Source organism: Uloborus diversus, chromosome 7 (assembly GCF_026930045.1).
Source record: "Uloborus diversus isolate 005 chromosome 7, Udiv.v.3.1, whole genome shotgun sequence".
NCBI lineage: Eukaryota > Metazoa > Arthropoda > Arachnida > Araneae > Uloboridae > Uloborus > Uloborus diversus.
Window position 1 is genome coordinate 70,907,523 of NC_072737.1, and position 20,329 is coordinate 70,927,851.

At 33.7% G+C, this 20,329-nt stretch overlaps 1 protein-coding gene across 1 annotated transcript in view; it reads left to right on the plus strand.

Moving 5' to 3' along the window:
- The first annotated feature begins 2,288 nt into the window (after positions 1-2,288).
- LOC129226733 (uncharacterized) overlaps positions 2,289-20,329 on the plus strand; it is a 58,194-nt gene continuing 40,153 nt past the window's right edge. Inside the window, exons 1-3 of the mRNA XM_054861362.1 lie at positions 2,289-2,309; positions 8,056-8,196; positions 15,972-16,123. Of these exons, the coding sequence (XP_054717337.1) occupies positions 8,072-8,196; positions 15,972-16,123 (277 nt within the window). The 5' untranslated portion in view covers positions 2,289-2,309; positions 8,056-8,071. The remainder of the gene's footprint in view (positions 2,310-8,055; positions 8,197-15,971; positions 16,124-20,329) is intronic.

The window sequence follows — 20,329 nt, forward strand, 5'->3', positions numbered from 1 at the left end:
TTAAGCTTATTGATATTTTAAACATTTTCTACAATCAGTCAAGTGCTTGAGGGGCCAAGTGGATGGGGCAAAATGAAATAGTTTATTTTGTTTGTTCACTCATTCATTTACCAAATCACTTACGTATTAATTTAATTAATTCATTCATTTACATTCTTCCATTTAATAATTCACTGATTTATAGTATATAATCGGAGAATTATAATAATTCTCTGAAACTTTTAATCGTACTCATCTGTTTATTGGATACTGTATCATTGCAGTGTAAAATGTTTAATGCAAGATAAAATCTTGTTTTGTACGTGAAGCTTGGAGAGCATAAAGGAATTTAAAATAGCAACATCTTTAACTTAATATTTGCTATCGTTAATAAATTTATTAGGTGGAATTTAACTGACAGTAAGATCATCTTTGTAGTGAAGTTGTATTTATGAGTGATAACATTGTTCATTAAACAGTAAACTAAGTCATTATCCTCTTAACACCAATTCAAAATTCACACTCCACGTTGACATTCCATTCATACACTATATTACAAAATTTCTAATAAGATTTAAAATTAGTATATGGTTTGAAGGTAACGCGAAACATTGTTAAATTTAAAGCATAAAAGTAGTTTTCTATAGATGAGATCAAAGCATTTTGGTTCATGATGTTTTGCAAAAGAATTATCGAAGGAAGTATGAAGAAAAACAACAGGGTGTCCCCAAAAGAATGTATAACCGCTTTGAACGTCCATAAAACTGCTACTTGTCCGTTTTTCAAGTGTGATGACTTAAGATAATGGTTGAAGTCTGTCTTGACTTTGAGTAAACAAAAATCATCTGTAAGTGCTACTGGAAAGCAGAAAACGTGAGGGAGGTACAGAAACATTTTAGAAAAAAGTTTCAACGAATGGTAGCAATGAAACTTGCACTTATTCGTTTGGTGAACTGTTAAAGATGATTAAGATTATCCACGAGAAAAAAAAAGTCCCTGAAGTTTTCTTTCAATCTCCTAGAAGAATTGCACGCCAAGTGACTCTCGAGACAGTTCAGACTCTATCGCCTTTTTAGCCGAACCAAAAGGAAAAGTTTTATTCTTGGATTTGTACACAATCTTAATGAAGATGATAATGACCGGGAAATTGAATTCTTTGAACAGTACCATGCAAAATTGACATTGGCTGCTTAACTCCCATACATCCCTTACGAGCCCTGGATTGTACCCTCATCATTTTTTGCTTGTGGGGACATGTCAAACACAATGTTTACAGCTGAAAACTTGCTACATTCACTGAACTGAGAGCAGTCTTTAGAGTAGCCCAAACAACAGTCGAAGTGATTTGAAGCGTTTTTGATTTCATTGGGTCCGCGTTATCTGCTGTGCCCTGTAAAACCCTAGATCATAGTTTAAGTAACGACACGTCAGCCATCTTGGCGCTATACACCTCTTTCTTCCAAAGGCGCTCATATAAGGGGCTAAGTGGGGGCTCAAGCCCCCCTTAGAAATTAGAACTTCTTTGCTTTTAGTACTTTTTTGTTTGCAAAAATGTAAAAACATTTCTTCTCCAGCCACTACTGAATAATTTATTAAAAATGTCAAACTTTAACAACTCTAATCTGTACTGAAATCTGTTTCTATGGGAAAAATATCCCAGTCCCCCCTTAAAATTTTGCAAATGGGCGCCCATGCTTTCTTCCTATTGTCTGCTAGAATGAAGGGGCGTGCTTTGTTTCTTGATGATCCTGCTTATTGGCTGTGGATTAACATGGAAAAGAAATCACAATCAAAAGCGTAACACGTAACTTCACCATATTTTCATACATAAGTAGAAAGCATCGTTTAACCCGGAGATTGCGGTCGTGTCTCTATTTATTCTACAATTCAGGGTTTTAGTGCCCTGAATAAAATGACCAGCAATTTGAACACTTTCGTTTAATGGCGGTTTCCACATTGATTCACTTTACTTTCATACTTGAAACTTTTCTGTAACATTATAATTGATTGTGTTATAGTCCTTCAGAGGGGGGATATATTTTTTTGGGACATTCTGTATTCACCTTCATTAGCTTTTAGAAAGAAATGACAACAGATATTCATTTTTTTTTTTTTTTTTTCTAGGTGTCTCCAAAGATGAATATCGCGACTACAGTTAACCTCCTGTCTTGCATTCTGATTTCTACTATTCGGGATATGTATACGGTAAGGGTAGTTTTTATATCTTTCTCCTATTCTTTGTGACTAACATTGAAATTGAGCATCATTACCAATGATTTCATTTTGCAGTTTTCCATAGTAAATAACAGAAGACAGCACTCCATTCAAAGGTACATCAATTCAACAATTAATGTTTATTGTCGCAAATCTTATGTTACGCTCTTTTAGTAGTTTTGTTTGTTTGATTCACTTTATTATTCAATTTAGCTCTATATTTCATAAATCTGTATTATATTTTACTTAGAAAGTTCCATGCCTTTTTAGTATTGCTGTAACTATCATGTCATAATATTACTATTTCAACAAGAAATTTTCATGTAGCTTTTTTCCAAGTGTGGAAACCAATCGAAATCTTATAATAGACTATATTTTTTCTATTGAAAGACATTAATTGTGCAACTAACCTAAAGTTATCTGTTTCACCAGTTTTGTATCAATCCTGTGAGTAAAAAACATGAACTGCCTTTTAACTACAAGATTATTGACTGATCCGAGCGAAGCATACACCCGAAATATTGTCAAAAGTACCAGTGTTAATAACTCACGAAGTGCGAGAACTAATTCAAAATTCAATCTTCGTTTTTTTTTTTTGTGTGTGCTAAAAGATTCTGCGTAAAAGATTTATTGAATCTTTTATTTTTTTAGTTAACTGGGAAGTGAGAAAGTCCTATCGCAAAACGCATTAAATGATTGAAAAATACCCATTTAAGATAGCAACACAAAACATAGTAGTTCTGACTATATGTGAAACATCGAAACTGCTCGTGATAAAAGATGAAGGAAAATATTCGACAAAAGCATTTTTATTTTTGAAACCTGAAAAATTTTCACAAGTTATCTGTACTCTTTGAAGAAGTATTATTTTTGTTCGTAAACTGGGAAGTAATAAAACCCTATCGCAATATGTATTAAATTATTGAAAATTAACTAATAGAGATATAAACACGAAATATAATTATAAGTAGGGGAAGGTGGGGCAAAGTGAAATGGTTAAGATGACTGAGATTTTTAAAAAAGAACAAATCGGAAATTTGTTTTAAAAACTACAGTACATACAGAAAGAACATTGTATTTTATTATAAAACTTGCGTTGAAACAGTTTTTTATTTTTAGAAGTAAATTTAAGTCTTCAAAAAAGAAAAAGAAAAAAAAGGAAAGATTTCATTTTTGTTTTTTCATGGAGCAAAGTGAAAAATAAGATGTTTTTCTAATGAAATATTTTCTATTTGATCATAAAACATATTTTTGATCAAAAGAATCAGTAAATAAAAAGTTGAATGAATAACTGAAAAGATAATGAAGCAAAAAACGAATAATTAATTGAATAAGTAAATTGATGTATGTAGAAAAATAAATGAACGAGTAAAAGAATAAATGAATAAGAAAATAAGTGAATGAATGAATAAATAAGTCGATTACTAAATGAAGGAGTGTAAATGAGTTAATAAATGAAAAGGTAAGTGATTTAGATTAAATGACTGAGTGAGCAAATGAAACATACTATTTCACTTTGCCCCATCCACTTTGCCCCGTATGTACTTGACTAATTTCACGATTTATTTAAAATACAAATAAGCTCAATATTAACTAAATTTTTGCTGCACTGAATATTAGGAGATCTGAATTAATATTTCAAATGCTAATAACAAGAACTTTATCATTTTATAGTAACAAAAATAATTTTTGATTTACAACAAAATATTAAAATATGAGTACCAACTTTTGAAAATTGCCTGTATTACCGAATGCTTTAATCTTCGGCGGTATTTTTTAACACGCTTTTATTAGCTTTACCTGTATGTATGTATCTTGTAACGGAATTTTGCAGCTCAAATTTCGCCCACTTCCTGCGATCGGATTGTTTTGAAATTTGGCACGCGACCTCAGATCCGATGACAATGCAATATTCTATAATCAAATTAATTAATTAACTCTTTTGATTGTTAGTTTCCTCAAATTTTAATCAGTATTTTGGCATAAATCCAACAATGTGAACAAGGAAAAATGTTTAAAAATACATTAAAAAATGCTCGCAAAAATTATTTAAAAATACCTACAAAAACCTTTAGTTTTTCTGCATCAGACAAAATTTGTTCCAAGGGAATTAAAACATGAAATATAATTGTTTTTAACTAATTTCATGCCAAGATTTAGGTGAGCCTTCAATTGGAAATTCATTGATCAGACCATTGTTGAACAAAATTTTTATTCAAATGCATCTCAAACTTTCAAAGTAATGTAGATATGATTTCCGCACACATACATCGATGACCGAGATGGATTAGCTGGATTAGACAATTACTCCACAGGCAATTTATCAGCGAATTTGAAGGTTTTTAGAGCTCGGCTATTACACTTTAAGGAGTACAGTTGCTCTTTTTGGAGTTCGAGAGACCACATTTCAAATGTCACCCGAGACCTTTAGCCACTTTTTTTTGAGCAAATTTCATGAATATTAAAGATTTTGAACAATGTTGAAATGAATATTTTTTCGTAAAACAAGTTAAACTAAAAAACAGAAAAATAAAACAATAGTTTAAAAAACTAAAAAAACACGCTTTCGTAGCAAAATGAACTAAAAAGTGAAAAATAATCTTTGGATGATAGTAGTTGACCAATCACTTAATTTTAATGTAACTAGACGACCCGTGCGGAACTCCGCACTGTGCTTCAAATCGTTTCATAAGGCATTTCGCTCTTTAAAAATTTCACGGAAAGAACATTATGAAGAAGAACCGAAAAAAGTAAACGGAAAAAAGTAAGCGCACAAGAGAAGGCATGTAATTTGAAGACATCAGTAACAAAACCTCGATAAATACAACGATGTGATAATTTGATCATTGCTCACCTTTTGGTTGTACGTAATTTCAATGCAACCATAAATATCATTACAAGTGTGGCTGAGTGACTCGTGAAAAAGCAGTAATTTTGCATGTGAAAAAACAGGTTGTGGCAAATACAGTCCAGCCCATGTGAGCATCTGACGAAAAAAAAAGAAACATTAAAGAGATATTTATTAGCCCGGATTCGAACTGCCGCCGTTCTGATTAACAGCACGACATTCCAAAAAACCTAGCAACTGCGCCTTCCTTTTCGAATGCTATTCATTGAAGGAATGCGTAATAAAAACAGCACAAAAGCTTTTCACCGAAAAAAAATAAGATCATGCGTCTATATTTTGTAATTAGCCAGCATGATACGATTTAAAATTATTCGTAAAACATGGAATTTGATTAAAGAATGAGGAAGATCTCACGTAGCAATTGAAACAAACATTCTAGAGAAGTAATAAATTCGATTGAAAATAAGTGTTTATTTTTGAATATTGAACAATTTCCCATAGCAGGCTGCTTTAACCGTTACGGCTTAAATGCTCGCCCCGAACACTTAAAATTCGAAACCAAAACCAGTTGAACAGAGTTCGTTTTTTAAGTGTAATTTTTCGAATGTAGACAAAATGTTTTTTTCTTCTTTTTTTTTCAGCCGAAAAAAGATTAGTGGAAAATGATTTCTTACTAATGAAGTTGGTAATAATTTTAATGTTTTGTATCGTATTCGAATAAATAATTAAACTTTTACTGGGTGAAACTCGTAGTTTCAATTTGGCGTAGTATTTTTTCATTTGTACAAAAGATTGGACACTGCTATTAGAAAAATCTACATTTCAGCATACAATGAAAATGTTTTTCTGCTCCAAAAAGATTCCCTTGAGGTAAATCTAATATTTTGTATGCTCACATTATGCTTAGTGGTCTGGATGGAGTCAAAGCTTTAAAAAAAGGAAGAACATCCTTCGATTAACAGTCAATTTATCTGAATGGTAACTGTAGCCTGCATAAAGGAGTCGAAACACCAAGTAGCATTCCCATTGCATTTACTTTATTACGTGTGTTATCTGCTGTATGTTATGAGTACATGTAATGCGTAATATTAATGTAAATTTGCTATTATGTCGGACAGCCCGAAGTTCAGATAGTTTATAGCCGAACGCTCTACCGAAAAAACTTATCAATTTAACCGAACAACTAAGTCCAGTGCTTTTAAGCTTTATTAAAAAAAAAAAAAAAGAAAAGAAAACACACACACACACACACACAGGTTAAATAATTTTCTTTTTCTTGCAGAAAGATCTCGCATACTGATAGAAAAATAATCCACATAAATAATATGTAAGATAAGATACTGAAGAGAAGCGTTTTTATTTTTGAAAATTTTTACAATTTGTTATCGCAAGCTGCTTGAACCGTTATGGCTTAGACGGCAGCACGTGTTCATCATTTAACAGCACGGTTAAGATACAAAATAATTTGAAGTAAGTTCTTTTTTAAGCGTAGCTTTTCGAATGTAGTAAAAATGTGATAAGCTATTTTTTTTTTTGCAAAAAGAAGAAAAAAAATATATTTTACCCTTCAAATTGAGGTAGTAATTTTTTTATATTTACAAAGAGTCAAAGTTTCATTAGAAGAATCTGTATTTCAATATTCGATTTATTATTTTTTTCTGAACAAAAAACAATTCCAATGTAGTCTGAAATCTTAAACCTGATACTTATGTTTTCGCTTAAATTATGATTTAATTTTCTTCCCGGAGCCAAAGCTTTAAAAAAAAAAAAAAAAACCCTTACAATTGAGTATCAATTTAGCTCCGTGCTGCATCAAGTTTTCATAACAGCTAGGAGCGTTTCTACCTCATGTATTCCCTCATATTTGTTATTCATTGTTCATGTAATGCGCGATATTTTTCTAATTTTTTGATGCAGATTGTCCGGACATGGGCCCGAACACGCATTCTCCTGGTTACCAGTCGAACGCTCTGCCGATCAAGCTATTCAGCTGTGTCGGTAACAGTGCAAGTTAAAGTTATAAATTTAACCGAATACCTCATTCTGGTTCTTTTACTTTAAAACAGGTTTTTTTGCCCGAAAAAACAATTTTTAGACCGTGGGTCTATTTTTCGTTAGTAGCCTGCACGATAAGCTTTAAAATAAGGGGTAAATCAAAGAAATCGATCAAGAATTGTGGAAAATCTCGCGTAGAAACCAAAAACAGGCTACAGAAATAATATATAAGGATACAAAAAAGCGTGGCGGGCTTCTTATCAGTTGTCTTGAATTTCTTCCTTTTGTTGTCCATGAAAAAATGTAAGTAGACAGCACCTCACGGTTTTTTGTATTACATTAAAATTAAGTGATTGGTCAACTACTATCATCCAAAGATTATTTTTCACTTTTTAGTTCATTTTGCTACGAAAGCGTGTTTTTTTAGTTTTTTAAACTATTATTTTATTTCCTGACTGGAATAAACTACATTTGGTACTGCATAGTAAAAATAATACCAGATATGTGGAGCTAAAAGCAGAGTAAATATTTCACCATTTCACTTTGCCCCATGTTTCTCTATGTGTAAAACGTTGGGACTGCTCATAATAAAAGGCTTAAACAAAATATTGAACACTAGTATTTTATTTTTGAAAATTGACAAACCTTCTCTCAGCGATGTTACTTCCTCCGTTTATCGCTTCGATAAAGATGGCAGCACTGGTCTACCTATCAAATTCCGAGTCACGACAGCAAAAATTAAAATCAATTTTTTTTATGAGTATTTTTTCGAAAAATAGCTAAAATGAGAATAATTAGTTCAATCTTCGCCTATAGCGGTGAATTTTTAAAAAGAAATGACTTACGTATGAAGTCTGAAATATTAAGGGTGTTATTACCCCCAAAAAGCACCCTTGAGAATTACCTGATAATAATACCTGAAGATAATACCTGAGACTGAGATTTAAGTAAATTGTGTCATTAACATGTATTGCTTATAAGGTTTGAATTAAGTATATTTTTTAAAATTCAACGTTAAGGTTAGACAACTTTTATATGAAAACCATCAAAGACTACCAAGACTATGCTGAGGCGTACATGGATGGACAAGCTAGAGATTATTATAACAGTGCAGCGCATCACATGCTGACTCTTAAGGATAATGAAGATGCCTTTTCCAGGTAAGGAGCTAGAGTATTATTGATTATATCGTTAATGCACCACCCCATCATATAAACTAATTCAATTCCTGTATTGTGGTAGGAAAGAGAATTGAATTCAGATTTTATTTTGGAAAGAAACATTACTTTTTTTCAAATTTTTAAGGTATGCCGCTAATGCCGACGAGGAGCGAAATGCAGAAAACTTGTAAAATAATGCTAAAAAGGAAAAAAATACTTCTCTTTAATCGTTAAAGAAAAAATTCTGAGTTTCATAAATTTTAGATGATACATTATATTATGTAGCTCACACAGGGCCGTATTCAAGGGATAGGTTTTTAGGAATCAACCCCCTTCACAGAAATTTTTCAAGAGTATTACAAAAAAAAAAAAAAAAAAAAGCTTTTCATTATACTTTTTTTGCTGAACAAAAAGTACCTACTACTATTTTTGTTTTCAACTTTTGCTATTCAATTTTTCTTTTCGACGATTTTATTTGAAAAATGAAATCTTTATTACTGAAAAGCTGTACAAATTCAGTGCTGTATTTGTAGCACTTACCTATTTTTACTTTCTTCTATATCTAATATATAGAAGAAAGTATTGGATTCGTGCAAATTTTCGAATTTCGAATTTTGACGTGTACTGAGTCCATTTCGACTATTTTTGGAAAATGTCTGTGTGTGTGTGTGTGTGTATGTGTGTGTGTGTATGTGTGTCACGTCTGTGTGTGACCAGTTTTTGTGGCCGCTCTTCAGCAAAAACTACCGCATGAAGTCGAACGAAATTTGGTACACATATGTGCCGCTAATGTGAACTTGTGCCCATTGGTTTTTGGCGCGAATTCCTCCAAGGGGGGTGGAGCAATGGGACTTTTTTAGTTGCGCGTGCTTGCTATTCCTCAGGAAGTAACTGGCGGAATCAAACAAAATTTGGTCCATATGTTGCCATTAACAGGAACAGGTGCTGATTCAATTTTGGTGTTAATAACTCAAACGGGGGTTGAGCTATAGAACGTTTTTTGTCGTCAATTGTGACTGCTGTATCTCAAGAAATAATGAACGGAATGAAAGAAAAATTTATCGGCAAGTAGCCCTTAGTAGGTATAAGAGCTGATTTTATTTTGGTGTCAACAGCTAAAAAGGGGGTAGCGCAATCACCTGTTCTTTTTTTCCATTGTGAGTGCCCTATCTCAAGAAGTAATGCTACGTTCTGGTTGAAATTTGGAATATATGTGAAAATATATGTGAACCCATATGTAAACAGACTTCGGTTCAATTTTGACGCCAATCGCTCCAAAAGGTATTGATTTTTTTTTTTTTTTTTTTTTTTTTTTTTGCGAATAAAAATAGCTTTATTAATGCAACAATAAGAAAGATAAATCGTAATAGATTGTCGTCTGCGTACTTCTCGTGATTTTAATTGTATGGAAATGATCGGAAATATTATCTCAATGATTTAAAATTTTTAACTGTTGCCATCTTATGTTTGTTTACAAATAAAATATTTGTAATTAATTCAACCAAGGCTTTTAAAATAACTTTCAATTTTCGCTCTTTGCTTTGCTTTTGCAATAATTCAGACATTGGGATGGTCGTCAAGTTTTTGCATGTGTAATCTTCTTCTTTATCTTCTTTACTAATAATAAAGCAGAAAGTCTCTCTGTCCGGAGGATGTCTGTAGGATGTCTCTCTGGATGTCTGTAGGATGTCTGTGACGCGCATAGCGCCTAAACCGTTCGGCCGATTTTCATGAAATTTGGCACAAAGTTAGTATGTAGCATGGGGGTGTGCACCTCGAAGCGATTTTTCGAAAATTCGATGTGGTTCTTTTTTTATTCAAATTTTAAGAAAAAAAAACTATCATAAATTACGAAATTATCATAACGTGGAATCGTAACATGGGCACAAGCCAATTGGCGAGATACGAAATTATCATAACGTGGAACTGTAACGTCGGTACAAGCCAATTGGCGAGAAAATTCACCATACATCATTTGTAAATATACAAGCGAACCAAAAGACCTTTAATTTTTCTATTACGGGCGAAGCCGTGCGGGTGCCACTAGTTACTAATAATAAAGCTGAAAGTCTCTCTGTCCGGAGGATGTCTGGATGTCTGTAGGATGTCTTTAGGATGTCTGTGACGCGCATAGCGCCTAGACCGTTCGGCCGATTCTCATGAAATTTGGCACAAAGTTAGTTTGTAGCATGGGGGTGTGCACCTCGAAGCGATTTTTCGAAAATTCGATTTTGTTCTTTTTCTATTCCAATTTTAAGAACAAAAGTATCATAAGATATAGACGAGTAAATTACGAAATTATCATAACATGGAACCGTAACATGGGCACAAGCCAATTGGCGAGATACGAAATTATCATAACGTGGAACCGTAACATGGGTACAAGCCAATTGGCGAGAAAATTCACCATAAATTATATTATTTGTAAATATACAGGCGAACCAAAACACCTTTTGATTTTTCTATTACGGGCGAAGCCGTGCGGGTACCACTAGTTACTAATAATAAAGCTGAAAGTCTCTCTGTCCGGAGGATGTCTGGATGTCTGTAGGATGTCTATAGGATGTCTGTGACGCGCATAGCGCCTAAACAAGTCGGCCGATTTTCATGAAATTTGGCACAAAGTTAGTTTGTAGCATGGGGGTGTGCACCTAGAAGCGATTTTTCGAAAATTCGATGTGGTTCTTTTTCTATTCTAATTTGAAGATCAAAATTCTCATTAGATGGACGAGAAAAAAACGAAATTATCATTACGTGAAACCGTAACCAAGCCAATTGGCGAGAAAATTCACCATACATTATATATGAATATACAGGCGGACCAAAAAACTTTTTTAATTTTCTATTACGGGCAAAGCCGTGCGGGTACCACTAGTGTTGTATATATAGAAGAAAGTTTTGTAATGGCCACAACATACTAGTTTATTATTGTAGTTATTGCAAACATCATTTCTTACCAAACAATACAGCGTTTTCCTACAGATTCAAAAACATCGAAATTCTTCGAATTTGAAATTACCAAATTCTATAGTTAACATACTCTTATTTTCGTCTAAAAATATGAATTTAAAGAAGCATTGGTCTTCTTTACTAATAATAAATCCGAAAGTCTCTCTGTCCGGAGGATGTCTGTAGGATGTCTGTGACGCGCATAGCGCCTAGACCGTTCGGCCGATTTTCATGAAATTTGGCACAAAGTTAGTTTGTAGCATGCGGGTGTGCACCTCGAAGTGATTTTTCGAAAATTCGATTTTGTTCTTTTTATATTCTAATTTTAAGAAACTTTTTCCAAGCAAATGATCACAACGTGGAATAGTAAATTACGAAATCATCATAACGTGGAACCGTAACATGGGTGAGCCATTTAACATACCCAATTGGCGAGAAATTCATCCTCCATTATTTGTTAGTATACCGGCAAACCAAATGACCTTTTAATTTTCTACTACGGGCAAAGCCGTGTGGGTGCCACTAGTATGAAAATAAAACACTAATAATAGGGGTACAAGGATGTTATATGAAAAATACACATCATATTTTTTTCTGAATTAAATAGGGGCATCATCTTTTAATTTTTCTTAAAATTGTAACAAAAATAAAAGGAAAATAGGAATAAAGTCAAATTTAAATGATCATATAGATTTCAGGAAAAATGTGTTTGGTAAAACCCTCTCCGAAACAAAAGTCTGGTTACGGCCCTGAGCTCGCTTACTATAGTATTTTTTCTTTTTTTTAAATAGCTGATCCGTGCGAAGCATTTGTGCATGATAGGGTTTCCAATCCCGCGCAGAATTCAGTACCGCGGGATTTCGGGATTGCATGGAGCCAATCTCGTGGGATTCTTCCAAAAATTCAATTTTTATGTCAACGAGAAAAGGTTGTGCTTTTATTACTGGAATTAAGTCTCTTTGAAATCCATACAGCAATTGTATGGCACTACCAAGTCAGATCCTAATTAGTAATTATCGTTTGGTAAGCAGAAGTGTGCCACTCGTATGGGATGGTTTAGGATTTTTGCTGTAAAAATAATGCGCTTGATGAAAACATGTGCTGTGGCTCCACTACAATTGGTTTTACTAAAATTAAATAATTGTCGACATTTAGAAAAGATCCGCATTAACTTCATCACCTTCTGAAACAGCTTTTTCTATTCTTATGCTGGGTTTTTGCTCAAGAGCATTTCTGACAAAAACGCCGTCTGCTGGATATGTGTTTTGCTGTATCCAGTTTAACGTGTATTGATAATACCCTTGTTGCTTCATCAACGTTGATCATTGTATCAGTGAATTTGGTTTCAATTCCAGCAAGTGGTGAATAGCGTTGATTTCACCATTTCATCAAGTCGCAGTGTCAGCAAAAGTTTTTGGATAACTTCGCTACTTTTACCTCTCGCTTTAAAGAGGAATTAAAAAAAAAACTTGAGCAGCTTAACTTACTACACTGTCATGCGAGTCATCATGCGTTTCATAAAAGTTTCTGTCGCCCCTTTTGAAGACGTGCCGAATATATAAATAATGTCAGATTTTTCATTGCTTTCTTCTTTGGAGTGCACTTTACTTAACTTAAAGGTTTTGAGTGCATTACTAAAGCTCACAGAAGTACTTCATCATTGCATTCAGGCACCTTCAGCGGGTTTTGGAACATACATTTCCTCTATTTTTGTTTAAAGCGTAATTTACTGGATTTTAAATTTTAGTGATGGCTTTCGAAAATGCTTATAAGTTTTATGCATTTTCTCAGTTGCTGATCATATTAAAATTGAAACCTTGAATGAAAATACCAATTCATTCTCAGAAAAATATACTGCATTTTTATTGTGTTCTTAAATAGCAAATCCATCATTGGTCATGTGAGACAAACAGTTTTTCTTGCTATTCTTGAAGACGTACGAGGAAGGAGATTCAAACTACAGATGATGCTTGTGTCGTTTTACGAGAGGCAAAAGCGGGTCAATTCCTTATTAGAAAAACATTTGCAGGATTGGAAATCCTGCGGATTGAGAGAAAAATTCCGTGGGATCAACTCCCTAAATATCCTGCGGGATTCGGGATTTCGGGAGTGGAAATCCTAATGCACGACAGAAGGATTTCTAAAAACGTTTTTAAAAGTTTTTTTTTTTTTTGAATAATGGAGAAATGTGACTTGTGTGCGTTTATTTATTTATTTATTTTTTGCTGATAGAGGTGAATAAAATCTTTAAAATGACATTTTATTCTTGAAGTTTGAAGTATTATGAAAGTTATAACATATGCCCTCACCCTCCTTTCTCCGCAAAAATGCACCTTTAAGAAATAATACATGGTTCTGGGATTTACCATGTTAAAATAAATGTTTCCTTACCCTGGCTTCAATGAAATATATTTGTGGTTTAGAATCCTGCGCCCAATATGTCAGCGCCCAATATAAATTCACGGAAATTAAAACGAATATTCAGCTGAGGAAAATTAGTCATGCATAAACTACATTTTCTGCCCTATTAGAGGATTGACCGTACTTGATCTTACTAATATACACTAAAGCAATGCTTAATAAAAAAAAGAAAAAGAAATCGAGGCCTTTATTTTGTTAAAATATTTTTTAAATAAATGATTCAATTTTCCCTGTTATAACTTATATCTAGTTTCCTAATTTCGAAAAAAGCAGAACTGTAGCTCAAAATCCTACAATCCGTGATAAAAAACTGAATCTTTTTTTTTTTTTTTTTGAAAAAACCTCACCAAAATGTGAGATGTATCTTTATTTTTTGCCGGAAGCAGTGAAAAAAATCTTGAAAATGATGCTTTACTTGTGAAGTGTGAAAAAATATTAATGGCGTTAGGCGTTATCACAAAAATCACACTTGCGAAATAATGTATGTCATTTTATGAAATATTTTAATTTTCTCGCACATCTCATGAATTTCGATGTTCCGTATTTCAAATCTTTTGAATTCGAAAGGAGCATGATTTGAAAAACTATTTTCATTCTATTTTATTAGTGTTCTCCAGTTTAGTCAGAAGGTATAAGCTCGTTAAAATCTCTCGTGAATCCAATGAAATCTTCTGACCATTCCGGATGATTAATGAAATATTAGATTTGATTATAATAATTAGTTATTGAAGAGGTTACTGATTGCTTCGTTTTGTCTACATGATTTGTCCTCTTTGTAGCGTTATAATATGTTCTCGAGTACTAAGTCTGAAATTCAGAATCCATGGCGTGTCCGAATTTCAGCATAACTCGAAATTCGAAACATTACCAATTTTATATTAAATTCCCTTTTAAACTTCTAAGATACAAAACTATTGTTAAACATGAGAGAGCCGTAGATCGAGTTGATTCTCGACTCAAATGTACTGTCTCGCATATAACCATGTAAGCGAAATTAAAACACAGAGAAAATAAAAATATATCATTCTAAAATCAAAAAAGGAAATACGTACCGTGCGCGTATTTTTTTTTTTTATTTAAGCGAACAATTTTTCACTACCCATAGAAGTTATCTTGTCCTGAACGACTCGGAAGCACTGAAAGACAAGCACAAAGTCGTTTTTTTCCTCTTGTTAAGGCGGAGTATTTTATAAGCTAGAAGTGAATATTTCAGGTGCAGCAGCACTCAACTTCGGACGACGCTACGCCTGAAATGAATGAGGTTTTAGGTATATGTGCGCGGGTTTTGAAATTGTTAAAATGGTTGATACTCAAAGGATTCTGGAAGAATTATAGAGCTTATCTTAATATATAAAAATCTTCTGTGTGGACGTTTATCACCATAAGGCTTTTAAACAGCTGGACCGAATTTGATCAAATTTTTTGTGTGTAATAAAGTTGTGGCGAGCATGGTTTCGAAGCGCGATGGATCGAATCGGAAACGTTTTCGTCAATTAATTTTAACATTGGATGGTTATATCTCCCAAATGAATATTTATTTTAACCTATTGTTGAGCGAGAACTGAAATAAATATTTAACCCGTTGCCAAAGGACAATAAAAAAGCCAGCTCCGCTTTTTGTAATGAATTTCCTACTAAAGTACTGGAAGAAACCGGGTAAACGTGTCTTCTTTCGTCGTAGTTGAATCATGTGGCTGAATCGGTGCTTCAGGTTTTTCTAACCAAATGATCAGAAAGTACCGTACCTAGCAACATTTGTTTCTCGGCTAAAATCCAGCTGAGTTTTGGCACCAATATCAAGAATGCTTTAAGGATTATCAAACTAATCAATAAATTATTAAAAGAAAAGATGATGGAATTTAAAGACGAAACAAATTTTATTTTCGTCCAGATAAATTACAGCAGGGTATTCAGTAAGTTACCGCCCTATAGCCAGGGCTAAAGCAGAAATACGTGAAATACACCGCCAGCTCGGTCAATTCCAGCCGAGGACTGCAGTTTCGTGCTTATTAGCACTCATCAGCCCGGCATAGAGGTGACTGAGCTGGAGGTGGAAAACCTCTTAAGGAAGCAAAGATTGTCAAACAAAATGGTAGCTAATACAGGATTAGCACTGACAATCGTCTGGTCAGTGCTAATTCTGTATTAGATTATCTATTATTTAAATTTCGGAACTTCTCGAATTTTCTTCGTCCGAATTGGGAAATTTGCACTGTATAATAAATATCGGTTTACAAGCTTCATCGTTTTCTAAACGTAATCAATCCCATGGTCTTCTAAATGAATTGCACTAAGTCGGGATTTGCGCTAAGCCCGACACCCTCTCCCCCTTTTGTTTTGTAGTGCTGAATTCTACTGTACTATCATTGCCCTAAAGATGAATTCCGATTTCAACTTCTTTGTAGATACGTTATCCGTCCACGTGTGCTTCGCAATGTTGCCTATCGAAACATGAGTCTCACAGTATTTGGACAAAGTTTGAAAATGCCGATCGGTGTATCTCCGGTTGCTTTCCAGAGGATGGCTCATCCTGATGGAGAAATGGGCACATCTAGAGGTTAGTACTTGGAAAACGTTCTTACAGAAATCAAGAGGCAACATTTTTTCAGCAGCAATAAATACGGTAACACCTCGTTACATCGCGCCGAACACGCTTGTCGGGAGTCGGAGGACAACAAAACAAGCACGATGTATCTGAAAACATAATGTAACTGAGGTCTTGAAAAAGTAACGAAACGATGCATTTAACGCACAAATAAACTGTGCGTAGCGTGCAAAAAATTCTTTCGCTATAATCTTAAGTCGATTTTTCTAATACAAACAGCACAAAAATAAATTCAATTGCCTTTCTTCTGAATTAAAAAAATGAATCACAGATACTTCGACAGTCTTTTAGCAAAATATGAGCTCAGAGTTACAGTGAATTTAGGTGAGTAAAAGCATACCAGTTTTGTTCATCGATTAAAAAAAAAATCCTGACAAGTTCAATATTTTTCTTTTGTTGTCTCAAACTTTAAGCTTTTTTTTTTAAGGAAACAATGAAAAAGCGCTGTGTATTCGAATGAGCAATATGATGAGGCGTGATGTAACAAGCGATTAATGTAGGGGAGAAAGGGGCAGATGTGAACATTTTTTTTTTCATTTCTTAATTTTTCAGAAAATATTATCAATTTCTTACAGAAAAAGGGTCCCCATGATTGAATAGTCCTTTTTTAGTGCTGTGGAATTTTTTCAGATTTAAAATATAAAAAAAACTTTTTTTTAATTTACGGAATTAAAAAAAAATATCTTCAAATGTTCACATGTGCCCTTATAGGGGGGTACATAAGAATAGGCTTTTGGCACATTTGAACACGACTGCAAAATGCAAGATGAGCATTATATTTCGACGAAACACTCGTTATAATGAAGCATATACGTATATACCAATTACATTCAATGGTTTGTTACCTATTCTGTGTCAGAAGTGTACAGTAATTGTCATTAAGAAAATATTTTTTCCCGAATTACATAACTCTGCTCAGTGTTAAATTTTAAAGTTTTATAGCATGTTATGATCACTGGATGGACAAGAAAAAATCTTATAAGTCTAAACAATTACAAAAAATATTTTATTATGTAAAGTTTATTTTTGTTATATAGTGCGTTTAAGCTTTATAGAGAATATGATGCTGAAAATAATTTTAAAATTATTCTGAACCTCAGATTTTCGTTGAAGGAAAATATTTTGTCGTTATTTTTCTTGCAAATATTATAAACCACTAAATTTTTGGCCAACTATTTAGTAATTAAAGAATTTAAAAAGTTAAAAATAATAAAATAAATAACTAAAACTATGTAATGATACTTAAGAGTAAATTTACAAACTGATTGCAGAAAATAAATAATTATAAATCCTTACATCTCTTTTAACACTCATAATAAGCCTACAGTGGTGGTAAGAAAAATTGCATCACTTTCGAAATCCAAATACTTTTAGCATTTATAAGTAATTATGAAATATTTAACGTTTCATGCATCATATAACACGAATTGGCATCGGTACATGATGCAAGCTCTATTGCGTAAGATTGCGTCATCCTTCTAACTGTATTAAAAAAAACCAGTTGAACGTTCGACGCATTCATTTACGATCGGGACTTATGAGTTGCAGTATGTCGAAATACGTTCAACTGACACCACAAAGGAAGAATGTTGCCGTTGCATAGAACAAAGGATTGTCGTCACATTCCTTTTTAAAAAGAATAAACTGTTCGCAATCGACTATTGTTCGACTACTGAATAAGCTAAAGAGAACGGGAAGCACATTAAGAAAGGAGGGACAGTGGTTGCCCACGAATATCCAATGCAGCGCAGGACAGGTATTTGATACGACTCAGTCTTTGGAACAGACAATCATCTTCCACGGACCTTAGAACAGCATGGGAAAGCGAATCGGGTGTTCATGCATCCACGTCTACTGTACGAAAACGACTGTGTTGAGGGTTTGGTGGAACGTCGACCACGAAAGAGGCATTGTCGACCAAAAAAAAAATCAGGAAATAGCGTCTAGACTGGGCAAAAGCTCACCAAGGGTGGACTGTCGATCAATGGAAATCAGTTGTTTTCGGACGAGTCCAAATTCAATTTGCATGGGTCCGACGGACAGCGCACAGTTAGACGCCGCAAAGGAGAGGAATATCATTCCGGCTGCATTCAACACACAGTCAAGCATCCCATATCCCAGATGATTTGGGGGATGTATTTCTGATCAAGGAGTCGGTGGGCTTCAGTTTCTGCAAGGAACAGTAAACGCTCATGGGGTTAAGTAATTTTTTCTCTCTAAACTCACGCACCCACAGGTTCAGAAATGGAAAAATGAGCATGGGGAGAGCAGTTTGCCTTGGCCCGGAAAAGTCTCAATCTAAATCTGATCGAAAATTTTTGGAATTGCAAGTGATTGTTGCCAACATCACTTGCAAAACTCCGAGAATCAATAATTTGTGTCTGGCACCATGAACTCAGTAAAGAATATATTCAATCATTCATCCGTTCAATGCCCGGAAGATGTCAAGCTGTCATCAAAGCTAGAGGTAGACCAACAAAATATTTAGTTATTTTTTATGATGTTCAAACGCTTCCATGTTACTTTTGTTTATTTTTGAACAGAAAGAGTGTTACAATTAAAACCTCTACTTAATTTTTCGTCGTCCACTTCACTGTTAGAACCAGGGGTTCCAGACGAGTGAATATATTCCCCCTAAGGTGAAAGCAGGGTCTGAAAGGGTGCCATGTTGGCCAGGAAATAGAGCAGGGGTGCGAAAACAGCGACAATCGCAGACAGGGGTGCCAAAACAGCAAGCAATCACTAAATGACTCACTGGCGCTTGCGCTGCCGGCATACATTTACCGTTCAACCACTTCAATATGGCGGACGAATGATAGGTTGCATCTATGCGTGGCCTTCTATGTCTTTCACATTGAATGAAGTACACGATTGGATTAAATCTCTTTTCTAGGATAAGTCTTAAAAATAACAAGTAAGTACAGCTTTTGATAACTTTGTAGCTTTTAGGGCTTTCAAATATAGTTAAAAGTACGTTCACTGCTTTTCAGTTACCGTTAGTCCGTTACGGTATCGTAGTACCGTTGTACATCATTCAAAACGCTCACAATTATATCTATCATTATTTTCTTGATTAGTCGATAAGCAACATTTAATCACCAAATAATAATCGCAATAAGATTATCAATAATCAACAAGTGAGAACCTAAATAAAAATGATTCTTGTGCTTCGTGGATTACTACAAAACAGCAAGCTCAAAAAAAAAAAAAAAAAAAAAAAAAAAACTCTCAGTCTAGCTTTTTTTTTGCTTTTTCATTCAAGTGTTTGAATCATTTCCTGTTAGCGATTAATATTTCGATAGCGTTAGGAATTTCTTTAGGTTTTTAAATGTCGAAAAATTCATATGTGCATTTTATTTTATTGTTACTTTTAACTGAAATTTTGAACGTTCGAGAAACTATTTTGTTTTTCCGTAACTGTCATATCCCAGAATATTTTTGGCTCTTCATGTAAATAATACATAAGTACCTCTACACTTTACTTTCGGTGCGGTTATTTCTCACAAATGATCATTAACTTAACTATTTATATTGAAATAATTACTCGTCGTTAACTTTAAATATATTTGTGACAACTCTTTGATGCCAAGTAAAGTGGGTAGATATTTATTGTTTTATTCATTTTTAATATTACTTTGTAAAAATAAATAAATAAAAAATAAAACCTCACGCAGAATTTTTTCACAAGTTTTTAACGGCCAGAGAGTTATTACAATTATTATTATGTATTTTATTTTTTTTTTAAAGAAAAGGCTAAAATTTTCACAGGTCCGCAATATTTTTCATTTGCTTTTACCGACCCGTGAGTCAAAACAGGTTGAGAAACACTGAGTTAGAGCACGATCAGATGAATTGAAGCAATGAGCACTATTGAACTATGTTGAAAACTCTGAAATATGATCAAATGGTGTAATAACAAGTTTTAATCACTTCCAATACTGATTTCATGCAATGTGAAAAAGTCCAAAACGTAGAATATCATGAATCAAAACAAAACTATTAAAAAAAAAATTTACACAACTGTATTCAAAAACGTACACAATGCGGGGGAGGGGGGAGGAGTATCTACAGTAAGGGTGCCATTTCTCTCTCCGAAGGTTCCTTCTTTTCACCCCGGCTGCCTATTTTTTAAAAGGTGCCTGTTTTTCACCCTAGTTA